The sequence below is a fragment of the Geospiza fortis genome, unplaced genomic scaffold, assembly GCF_000277835.1.
Source record: "Geospiza fortis unplaced genomic scaffold, GeoFor_1.0 scaffold194, whole genome shotgun sequence".
NCBI lineage: Eukaryota > Metazoa > Chordata > Aves > Passeriformes > Thraupidae > Geospiza > Geospiza fortis.
This window is the reverse complement of record NW_005054322.1, coordinates 3,093,125-3,106,043: the sequence shown is the minus strand read 5'-3', so window position 1 is coordinate 3,106,043 and position 12,919 is coordinate 3,093,125. Positions and strand designations below refer to the sequence as shown.

The following is a 12,919-nucleotide window of genomic DNA, read 5'->3' as shown; positions in this document are numbered from 1 at the left end:
CAGATACTTAAGAGCATATCTGAAGTGTGTTTTTCTGACAACATTAGGTACAGTAAGAGAATAAAAAAACAGTGCTCAATATAAGTGTCAGTGGTTTTCCCAGTTGCTTCACCATACTGACTTAGAAGGGAGTTTATTTTATACAGTACAAATTAACCCCATGAAGTTCTGTTTTGTCAATCTACAAAATATATCCTTTACTTCCAATACCATAAACATGGCATATGAAAAAATTCTGTTTGTTGTACCTACGGATGTGCTTCGTGAGAGCCTACAAAAACATTCTCGTTTCGAAAATCATAGTTTTGATCAATTAACATCTTATTAAGTCTTTTTTGAGCCTTTTCTGTAATACAGTGATTTCTTAATGCTCTAAGCATTTCAATCATAGTTTCATACTTTCAGGATGTAGTACTTATTCCCTGAATTTCACTTCAGAGAAAGAGTACTTAGTTTTCGTGGACTTTGTTGCAAAGTTCTTTGTCAACATGAGCCACCAACTGCAGAATAGTTAAAATGATCATGATTTTTCTAGGCAGTTCCCAAAGTCAAAACAGAAGCCAATGTCTGAGTTGAAATTAGAATTCAAAATAAAGAAAGTATTTGAAATGTAATTTGAAAATGATATACAGGTGGTTTGAGTTTTTTTAATTTTAGTTTGAAATGTATTAGATAAATATAGATCTAAAGGGTAATTCTCTCTCAGATATTATCATTTAATATCTCCAGGTATGCATCCACATATTGGTGTTAATTTCCACGTAGTCTGCTATTTTTGTAACATATTTTTCTACTCCCGCCTACACTCACATACAGTGAAATTTCTCTTTCAAGATGACTTCACAATTCAGAATATATCCCAGAATGAAGGGATTTTCTTCTCTTTTTTTAAAAAAGAAATCTGGCTATGGATATTTTTGTGTTCCTGTTCCTCCTGTCTGTTTTTCAAATAGAAAAAAAATTGAGTGAACCATGATACAGATAATCTTGAACCTTGTAACAGGTTTGAGCACAGGGAAACAGCTATAGTTAACACTGCTGAAGAGCTAGGATCTTTTCAGATATGACACAAGAACTTTTAAAAATAAGCTTAGCAGACAGAATGCGTGCCTCATTACTTCTAGGCCCAACTAAACACCTTTTTAAAAAATGCGAACCATTTTGAAAGAGATTTTTTTCATCTCCTTATTGTTTTAGATCTGAAGTGGTTGCACTGTCACAGTCATGATAATCTAAGGGTTAACAAGTGCCTGAGTTTATGGGAAGATAAAGATTTGTGCTAAGCTATTTTTTTACACTTAGATGCCTCACCTTAAAGGTGTTGTCATGTTCCTGACTGACTCTAACCTGAGATAACACTGTTCAACCAGTTCTGAAGAAGGACAGAAGCCTGTGTATCTGCTGTCTGCAGACTGGAATCACGAAGTCAGAACCTTATGTTATAAACAGAAATGAACCCTGTAAAATCCCTAATTTCCCCATGCTTATTGTTGGGAATGCAGCATAAAGCCTCAGAACTGAATACAACCAAGAGCAGAAGGAACAGAGGAAAGCTCTTCGGTGAGCTGTTTCTTTGTCTAATTCATGACTATTTCTTCTTTATCTTCCTCCTTGGCAAGGTCTCAGTCAGCACTCAAGAACACACACATAATCTGAGGGAACAGCAAGGCAGTAATTCAAATTTATATTACAAGCCACAGGGTACAGTTCCTCCTGATTCTGCCACTATCATTAAGAAAGGGGTTAGTCAGATACCCCTGAGAAAATATGGACTTGTCCAAAGACCTAACAGAGAGACTTCATTGCCATTAACTTTGGTTAGGACCCAGCCTGTTCACACTTTCCTCACTTACTGTTTCAGTGCGCCCAAGACCTGCAAGATGGTGCTGTACCTGTAAATTTTTGGCAGGTATTTTTGGAATTGCACAATTAATTCTCAGAACTGTCTGTCAGGATGGACTAATATGTTAATAAGACAGGAAGTTTGCAATCTTTGGCATTTGGAAAATCAAACATAAATTATCAATAGAACACACTGTATGAGTTGAACACAGATCTAAATTTCTTTATATTTTAAAACTGCTGCTGAAGATAACTCCTGGATAAGCTTGCAACTTCACCTTAGTCAGAAAGGGCCACCCTAAACTTCTACCAGCAAGTATTTGAGTGCTTGACAACACCAGAAGCATCCAACACACCTAAAGTTTGAGTGAGAAAAGTACCCTGGATGAGGGAAGGGAAGGTAGGGGATAAAAGAAGACACATACAGCGATCAATGGAAACAAAAGTCAGTCTGTCCTCCAAAATGCCCCAAATCCAATCAGTCTGCTGCTATAGGTTTCACTATTGCCCTTCTCCACCTTTTAAACCTAAATTCTGGTCTGTGCACACAGTGGTTTCTAAACTGTTCACAGATGGCTCAACTAGAAATGGCTTTAGGTAGCTTATGTTACAACACCCTAGCAGAGATAATGGATCCCAAAGAAAAGAAAATTAAATAATTTCGATAGAGCAGGTAACATATATCAATACCTACCAACACAAAATGTTTGGATATCAATAGGATATTAATTCAGGCATGCAGAGCCACTTTTTGTGCATAACATTATCAGCCTTAAGGTATGTCAGTAACTTGGGTGAAGATGAGAGCATTTTTTTAATCATTTCCATTTAGTGGCTTTGCTATATTTATTACACTCAGTTGGAACCTTTAATTTCAAGTACTGGCATATAACATTTCTAAGTTTCACTACTTTATGCTATACCTTGCTTTCAAACTTCAAACAGGAGAAGCTGACAACTCTCAGGTGATGCACTATCCATTTTAACTTTGGGTTTGAATATTTCAGTCTTCTTGTGAGGCACTGGGAAAGCACAGAGCAGTCACCTGGAACACAGCACTTCAAGGCAAAACCAGATCTTTACAACTCCTGTGTGAGAGACTTTCTGGGCTGTGAGCCCACATTGCCAGCTCATGTCCAATTTTTCATACCAATATTCCCGAGTCCTTCTCTACCAGGCTGCTCTCAATCACCTGGTTTGCACTGATACTGGGGATTGCCCTGCCTCAGGTGCAGAATATGCATATTATCATACATTTATGTGTTCTACAGAAGAAACTTACACAAAATTATAAACTAAAGTAATATTGACCCTAAACCTTAATGATCACTGGTAGCTGTCACAAAGCTACCTCATTTCCAGCTTTCTGCCAGGGCCAGCAGAGGAGGAACTAAGCAGTAGAGTCCATGAGCACTCTTCATGCTTCCCTGTTGGGATCATCACAGCATTCAAGGTACAAGGTTAGCTCAGAAAAAACTTCTCATTTCAAGCTCAGGTATGGATAAAGCACATCAGCACATCAGTAACAGTTTCACTGTACTATTCAACAAACATACAGCCAGATTTGAGCTGTAATACTCTTTCTACCAGTGCAGAGGCGTTTGTGTTGAGTCCTAATGGTGGTAATGGCTTAGTGCACAGTGCAAAATTTTCAGTGAAGTATCACAGATACCAAAAGGACAATGATTAAATCCCAGGCAAATCTACTGACTACAAACAAATGAAGCAATAGTCTACCAAAAACATCATAACAGACTTCAGGAATGGCACAATTATTGTATACAAGGTTCAGTTAAAAATATTTTTCATTAAAAAGCACAAAGCAGCTTGAAAATTTCAAATTCAATGTAGACTTGAAAGGAAGGAATACTTTCAGGACTTACACATCACTAGAACTGACATTTAAATCATATTCTGTTGACAAAATACCATTTCAAAGAGAAACCATCTCATTCTTTCACAATTATGTCAGTCTTGTAATGGTAACTGAAAATGGCAGCATATGTTTTTCTTAAGGCCATAAGCAGATATATTTGTATTTAAATTAAGGCATAGAAAGAACAAAGAATTTGTGAGCCATTGTTTTTATATGAAATTATTAAATTTGTGTATGCACGTGAATGTACATTAAAAATATATCAGGTAGGGGTCCTTTGTATTAATTTCTGTTTCTTTCAAGCTGTGGGAAGTAACAGTCTGTAGAAGAGCTTTTGTGAAAAATATTACTGAAAATGATTTGCATTTGATTTGAAGTGTAAATAAGCCTTCTATGATTTTAAAGTTCCTTCACTGTATTTGCAGCTTAAGTATAATATGTTAGCCTTTGATACTGGCAATCCCATTTTTTCTATCCAGATGATTCAAGAGAAATAAAGTGAGTTTAACTAGACTAGGTGAGTGCATTTCAAAGAATTTTACATTACATCTCTCACTTAAAGCAAAAGGAGTAATTTACTACTCTTTTCATTTTATGGCATTAATTTGAATTCAACTCCAAAGCCTTTTTAAAAACATCCCAGACTCAAGCATTAGTAGGTGGCTGCAAAATTTCCTCCCTACTGGAAAACATTTCAGGATCGTGCCTGAGTACTAACTGATTGTTGCAGTGCTTCAGTGTCTTGTATTAATATCTGTGCAATGCTGTGATTAATTTCCAAAGCTGGCATCTTTTCCACCCACAGAGCCTTTAAGGAGCACAGGAGGTACCTCCACATCTTTCCTCCATGGTACCTGGTCCTATGGCTCTTTGGGATTTAAGCTCCCACTGGAATTTTGCCATGTCTTCAGGAATTAAATCACCCACTGATCACAGGGTAACCCAGTTTGATAAGCACTGGAATCCTACAGACAGACATTCCTTTAAAAAAGAATCAGAAACCAGAGGATGGACAGTTTGCCATCTATGAATTTCCTTGAACTTGGTGACATCCCAAGTAACAGGTGCTATTTGGAGGGATACGTGCACCCTGCCACCTTTCAGACCACTGTCTCCTGTAGCCTCATAGATTTCACAAATGTTTTGATAAGCCAGGAAACCAATACATCAGCAACAGAACTTGCCACCTAATGATTTTAATCTTTGATTCTGCACCAGGTAGCTTTTAGTACTCAAATGATACCATAGAATTTTTGGAACTTTTTTGCAGCAGGGAACTGTTGGACAATAGCAGTCTACTGATCTGTTACAAACTCCAAATATCATCAGTAGTATGTGAACAAAGCAGCTTAAAAATAGAAGATGTGGTATGGTGCTGACATTCTCCATATTGTGAAAAATTGAGCTTGTCAGGGTGGTAGTTGCCAAAGCAGTTTTGTAGAACCCAGAGCACTGGCAGTACTCAACATGACTACAGCATTTGGAATGGTGGCCAGTAAGAGATCCGTGAGCTTCAGTGAGCTCTGCAACAGAGAAAATGCTGACACCAATGAAGAAATGAGCTTTTTTTATTTACATCAGTAACAACAGATCAGTCATGATAGTTAAAACTGAACTCTCAGATTTTCACCCACTATATTGTGACTTTCATATTACAGATGGAAAAGAGGATGAAAAGGAATGTGCTACCCTAGGAAGAGAAAGTATGTTCCTACATACTAAACAAGTCCCTCACTGAAATCTGGAAAACACCTTAGCAGCAGAGATATCTTTGTAATTATTGTTGCCCTGGTTAAAGGACCTCCAGCACTACACAACACCAAGGACTTTGGTTTCAAGAGAAGGAATCAGTGCCCCTGACATTAAGGTTTACTAGAATTATAAATATCCAGAAATTTTGGTGCTGAGCACTGGTACTGAGTGAGGCTTTTTTCCAGCCTGAAGAAGCTGGCTACAACTGAAGCCTGAACATACTCCAGGGTGACTATTTTTAGCCTCACTGCTTTCAGCAGATAGAAAGGAAATGGATGCTATTTTGCTAATTACCATAAAGGCAAACTAGATATGTTCTTAAATGCAATGCCTATGCTTCACGAACTTTATGTCAAAAAAACCCCAGAGCAATGAGAACTCTCCAAGTACAACTATTGACTTCCTTCCCCAAGGTATAAGGAAAAATTCATGGAGTATTTGCCATAAACTCTTCTTAAATATTCATCCCAAAGCATCTCTCTTCTTTCTGAAAATGACCTTCATGCTAGGCTTCTATCAACAACATACCTTTCTAAAAAGGCACAGAACACATTCACTATGCTCTCTATTCAGAAGCTATTTCCGTTCCAGAGAAATGCAGAGGAATCTGGACACAAACTTGGGCAACCAGCTCTAGGTGGCCCTGACTGAGCAGGGGTGTTGGGACCAGATGACTTCCAGAGGTCTCTTCCCACCTCAACCATTCTATGATTCTGTGACTCTCACCTGGAAATTATGATACTTAAAAAACAGAAAGAAGGCAAATTTCAGGTCATGATCTAATGAAGCCATTTTAAGATAAAACAAAAGAAGAATTGTAAGTCAGCCTGCAAAGCCTACTTTTTTTATTCTGTCCCCAGACTTTTACAAAAAAAAGGAAACTGAGATCCAGTGACCAGATCAATGGTCTCTCCCAAAATTTAAGAAAGTATCAGTTTCCATAACCAATATAATTTATATGCTAAAAAGTGTATTAAAAAAATGTTTTATGCCTCTTCCCCCTGCCCAAGCCCCCTCAGATTAGCCTGAATACACCTGGCTACAAGAAGCTGAAGAGTACAATGGAGTAAAAAGAACATATTAACCTTCTGCATCCAGCTGCAGATTTAAGAGAAACACGATAAAATACCTGCTGCATTACCAACAGTAGGCTATGCCTTATTTATTAGTATCATTATAATGGCTGGAAGCAACGACCAAAATTACAACTTTTTCATATCACTGAACAAAAAAGCATGGTAATATAAAAGGTCTATTAAAATCCAGTCTCAGAACACCACTTGTAAAAACGACAAAAGACAACAGACAAAATGAAAAGGACAAGGGACAATGAAAAGAGTCTACATAAAAGGTCTATTAAAATCCAGTCTCAGAACACCACTTGTAAAAACGACAAAAGACAACAGACAAAATGAAAAGGACAAGGGACAACGAAAAGAGTCTACGATCACAAATAAATATATAGGAAACAAACAAAAGCAACACTCCTGACCACTGAAATAGGGAATAACCACTTCTCTGGGCTGCTGAGCTCATCTCACTTAAACCTTGCTTTTTTTACTTGCTTCTCTCCACTACACTGGTAAAAATTATGAGAAACGGATCAAAATGGACACACATACTGAAGTGTGTTTGTTACTTTGCAGTCCAATTGTTCACAATTAGAGTGTTATTTGCTTAATTTCTTAAAAACTGGTGGGTGCCCAGGAACACAAGAATCATATTAAATACATATCTTAACAGTACAGCTTAACCGACATGAACATGAATAACATTAATTTTTTACAAAGTGCACATAACTCTTCAGGAAAAACTGTGATTGGAAATACTCTATCATATGAAAAAAATACTTTTTTTGTACTTGATGAATAACTTAAAACACCCTAGAAATGTGACTTTTTACTATGTTGAATCTTACCTCAAGCCAGAGAAACTGATCTTTGATACTTGAAAAATCAAGGTCGCATTGACTGACAGGCAGATGCAATCTCAGCCCTGCATAAAAATGCCTTCCCACCTCAAACAAACTGAGCAGCATTTGTGCAGCACATCAGCCTTTGTGGAAAATGCACAGATGTATGCATACTTGCGTATTTTGGAAAGGAATCCATAGCCAACTAAGCATATCTACAAGAATACAAGGAAGTGGCATGGTGGTCAAATGACTTATTTTCTTCTGCTAGTGGGAAGTATTTGTGGGGGGAAAAAAAGGAAAAAACCCTAAACAACCCCAACAAAAAAAAAAAAAAACCAAACCCCTGGCATAATGCTCATTTTCAGCAATATACTGAACTGTCAGTCAGTCAATATTCTCTCAGTACTTTTCAGAAAAAGTGAGCATCTCATCTGCATTAATTTAATTCCACTTACTTGACCTAGAACATGAAGCTTCAGGACTTCAAGAGGCCTCCATAATATGGTTGTAAAGAAATATGACTACTCAAATGTGGAAGTTCATTATTCTAGAATGTTTTACAACCCATTACTCCTAAAAGTCTATTATGCATGTTTCTTCCAGCAGCTTTTATAAGGACTTTCATTATATTCTCTGTAGAAAACTCTTACAAAGAAAAAGAAAGAAGATACACAAAATTCTTGCAGCCTTGTTACAAGCTGTCATGTTACAAGCTGGCAACCACTATTTTCACTAATGACACTTCAAGACATATTTTTAAATTACTTAAGAGAGCTATAGGGATTACAACCCTTGTTGCAGTGTTAAATGTTGGCTCTTCTAGGCTTTTGGTAATCCCAGGACTCCTCCTCTTTCTTCACTTGGTGTACGGTTTGTGAGACTTCAGTAATTCAGGTTAGGTATAGTCAAACCAGAGTATTCCAAAAGCCATTGTGAAAGGTGACCAGCATTTCAGCATCACATTTGAGAATGAAACAAGGGCACTGAATTCATCCTTTTTTGCCTGACATTCTCCACTGTTGCATAAGTGCAAACAAACACATCACACAATTCATGAACTGCTTGAGCTGCACTTCACATGTGCCTTCAAAACCTCCTCTGAGAACTGTGAGCCTGCTGCCCAGCCACCCCAGTGCAGAGGACCTGAGCAGTCCTAGAGATCTTTCTGTAGCTACTCAACTTGACCACATCAGTTTGAATTGGAGCTTTGCAGAAGTCGCTCTCAGAGATTTTTTTCTTCTTAACTTTACCTTAAAATGAAATGCATAAGATACTGATGTGGTCCAAATACTTTTGAATTTTTTTTTTCTGTGAGGAAATGGAGAAGCAGAAATAGGAAAGGGAGACTGAGAAAGATCTGGAGAAGAAGAAAGTTTGCTACAATCATAGGGATGAAGAGAACTGAGGTGAGGACCAGTGCAAGGATAGAAACAGGAAATGTAGCAGAAAGAATCCGAGATGGCTACAATGATATTGGCCACAATGGCTACAATGATATTGATCTGGCATGATGATATTTAAAATACAGAAAGATGGCAAATTTCATACCATGCTGTAATGAAGCCATTCTAAGGTAAAACAAAAGGAAATCGTAAGTCAACCTGCAAAGCCTACATTTTTATCCTCTGTCTCCAGGCATTTACACAAAGAAGGAAACTGAGATCCAGTGATCAGATCAATGGTCTCTCCCAAAATTTAAGAAAGTATCAGTTTCCACAAATAATATAATTAATATGCTAGAAAGTGTATTAAAAAAAAAAGAAAGGAATGTTTTATGACTCTTTTTTCCCCCCTGCACAACCCCAGCCCTCCATTTTCCCTCTTTTGTGAACAGCAAACACTCCTTAGGAGTTTCAAAATTGTATTCTCATCTCCGCTCAAGTCATCTGGACCCTGAAGTGATCCTGAATGTCTGGATAACTCCTCTCTTCCTGTGCCCCATGTTTCCCAGTGCAGACGAGCTGCTTGGAAGATCTCTCTCTTTGGATGGGTCATTAATCCAAGGTGCCTAAACACTGGAATCACAAAATTAAAATCTCTTAAGCCTCAGAAAGACAAAATTAAGGCTCAGACAATGCATCTTCATGGTGGAAAGCTGACTACAGTAAGAAAATAGCCTGGTTTGTGTGGGACTGGCTAGGGAGGATGTGGAGCCTGCCTAAGGCAGCCTGACAGAAGGGAAAGGCAACCTGCCTGGGTGACATGGATGGTGGGGGCACAAGCCTGGTGCAAATACAGAGTGTGCTGTACAGTGAGCCATGTGTGTGACCCCCACCTGCGACACACACACTGCTACCACAGTTCACATGTGCCCCCACTGTCTGACAGGCACCATGGGGCAAGAAGGGAACTATCCTAGAGTAGCGTAGGCACAGCATCTTCTGCGACACTGCACAGGAAAGCTGACTGCAGTTAGGAATGGTCTGCCTACTTTTTTCCCCACACAGTCCAAATATTTTTAAATGGGATCATGAGATCCACTCCCACAAGACAGAAATCATGACAGGTGCTTGGAAACCACGTATATTATTTTCCAGCTAGCCTCAATAACAGCAAATGTAAAACCAATCATTAAGGTGCTATGAAGAAATACACTGCTAATAAAAATTTTGCAGGAAGTTCAATAGCACAAAGCTTTACTAGTGCAAGATAGTGGGAGTTTCCTGGTATTTGTCCCTCTTCTAGAATGTAAAGTTCAGGAAAACTGAAAAAATTAAAATAAATCTAATGACAACAAAACTTCCGAAATGGAATACCAAGTGAAGATCACACAGTCTCTGTTTTACCTTAGTTAGGGAGTAGCTATCCCTAGACACATATTTGTACCTTGTATTCAACGTTTTGGGAACATCAGCCACCTCCATCCTTTCTGTAATCAAATCAAAAGTGGAGGGGGAAAAACCCTCCCGACTACTACATTTGTTAACATTTTCACTCACGCATGTCACCAGCATCTGTAGTTTCATCATCCATCCTTAAACCCACACGTCACACTATCTCCCACTTAACTGCCAGCAAGCCCATCACAAGATCATTGCCTCATCCTCATGCTGAAACTCTACAGAGCAGCAAGGAAACCAATGCCACGCCAGGCCTCCATCAGCTGATCTCCTCAACCCAGATCAGATGGCAAAATAGACAGGATCCCTACCTGCATTTAATACCAGGAAGGATATCATCCTTTTAGGTTACTGCCAGCTCTCAGAAAAAAGTGATTACAGATTTTGAGAGTGTGCAGCTCCATTTTCTAGATCTTAAACATTTGAAGCTACTGCATTTATCTTTTAATTTTACTTCCTTCCCAACTCAACTTAGTATTATAGCACTCAAAGCCTACACAATAGACTTGCTGTTTTATCAATATTATAAATTCCATCTTTGAAGAGTGTGTCTCATATAAAGCACAGCAGTAAACAGAAAAATGAACAAAATGGTTTAATATAACACAGCTCTATAATGTATGTGTTTTATCTTTAATGCTGTCACCTTTTTTTATGTACAGACTGTACATGTTGAGGGTGGGAGAGCATCAAGGGAGTGAAAAGTTAGATCCTACTACTCAAATACCAGATACAGTATTTGGATATAAACCAATTCCTTCTGAGGCTGTGACTGCTAGATGTGCTAAATCTCATGCTGATTCTCAGCAGATCAGGCTATTTTTTTAACTTCTTGGTAGAAGGCAAAAAATCTTTAACAACATGTGAAGCTAGAAAGTAGGAATACACAGCCTGACAATTTTTCTAGAGGAAGGAAAAAACAACAGTACCATCGTTTTCACCTGCCAAGGTTTTCAGAGACAAAATGTGCTTTTGTGTTTGTACTTCTGTTGCTCCTATAGGAGTGGAACATGACAAAACTAAATACCAGAAGGGGCTGCATCCATGCATGCGTGACAGAAAGTAGAACACTGAAAAATTCAAAGTTTGGGTAGTACTTAATTAAAGCTATCAGTTCTGTTTTGGTCTCCTTCTGTGGCCTTACCAGAAAAAGCTTATCTGATCAACTATGTACAAAATGCAAAAAAGCACTTGGATCAGGAAACCTGTGATTAGAACAAGTATGAAGCAAATACATCTTACACTCTATATTCATGTATATGTAAAATTGCCAGATTGAAATGAGTTCTTTTCTATAACATTACATTTGCCTTCATCTCCACTTCCTACTGATGACAAAAACCATGACAGCAATCATAGAACTCAGTCTGAAATTAAGTAGTTCACTGTACAGGAACAAACTTACGGTACTAATTTCCAACAGCTAGAACATAAAATGCCAAAAAATGTCAAAACTGAATGAACTCCATAAGGAAATACTGGAGCAATTTAGATAACAGAGAAGGTTAATAAAATACAAGACACTGAAAATGTATATGATACATAGAAATCAGATCAGGCATCAGAGAAAAACATCACTTTGTATTTTATGTTTCTTTTGACAATTTTAAAACCAGTCCAGTCATGGACAATTCTCTTCCTGAAATTTCCTGCTTTGAATTTCTCTATTTACAACAAACTCACAGTATAAAAAGGTGATTTAATGAAAACCCACATACTTAAAATTTATAAAGATGGACTTAATATAAGGCACAATTCAATCCCGAATCTGATTACTAGAGAACATCATCAAGTTAATTACCCATAAGATATATGAATCACATGGTAAATTCTAGAGGTATTTGCTTAAATTTTCAGAAGTCACTAAATGATCCTGTTAATTATGTGTGCGGTAGTTTCCATGCTACTTCTGGCATTTTCAGCCACTACCTTTTTTAAGAACCATGCCAGTTTAGGTCCAGCACTTCTCCAGAAACTCTTTCCTATTTTGGACAGTTTAAATGTCTTTTCAGAGATCCTTTTTGTCTAGCATGGCACAGTGTAAAGTGGAATTAAACTTGGGTGATCCACAGAAACCCACACTCAAGAAGTGTACCCAAGCAGACCAATGTAATCCCTTAAGTCCTCAGGAAATTCAGCTTGAATCACATTTGAATACAGTCATATGTTCAGATATGAAAGGGTACATGTGCTCTAGTAAGAGATTTGCATATGATTGCATTCAGAAGTCTGCATCATCCCACCAGACAAAACCAGAGGGAGATACAACGCCCACAGCAGCCTTCACTCCCTCCCTACAGTAAATGCACCCGAAAAGCAAGATCAGTTCTGATTCTGTGTAGATCTGGTGTAAGACCATGATAATACTGAAATCACCCTTCCCTAGTAAGGCAATAATAAAAGTACCAAAGTCAGATATCACATATAATTTGTTATGAAGGAGTCCTACCTTTTCAGCTTCATATAATTTTCACTAGCTGCAGGTCTGCATTCAGCACGTTGCACCACTATTCCTTCCAAGGCAAGTTTATCTAGAATGAAAAGAAAATGAAGTAAAACTGGACATTAAAATAAGATCCACCAAGATGGTCAGCATTTGAAGTATTTTTCACTAATTAAGAATTTACTAAATATAACATAATTCTAAATTCTCAAATCAAGTTCTAAAATCTCTGCTATTCAGACACCAAAGAA

General features: G+C 37.8%; 1 protein-coding gene across 1 annotated transcript in view; it reads right to left on the bottom strand.

Annotated features, from left to right (window-relative positions):
• Window positions 1–12,919, bottom strand: part of GTF2F2 (general transcription factor IIF subunit 2) — a 79,053-nt gene that overhangs the window by 29,983 nt on the left and 36,151 nt on the right. Inside the window, exon 6 of the mRNA XM_005420759.3 lies at window positions 12,675–12,756. Within this exon, the coding sequence (XP_005420816.2) occupies window positions 12,675–12,756 (82 nt within the window). The remainder of the gene's footprint in view (window positions 1–12,674; window positions 12,757–12,919) is intronic.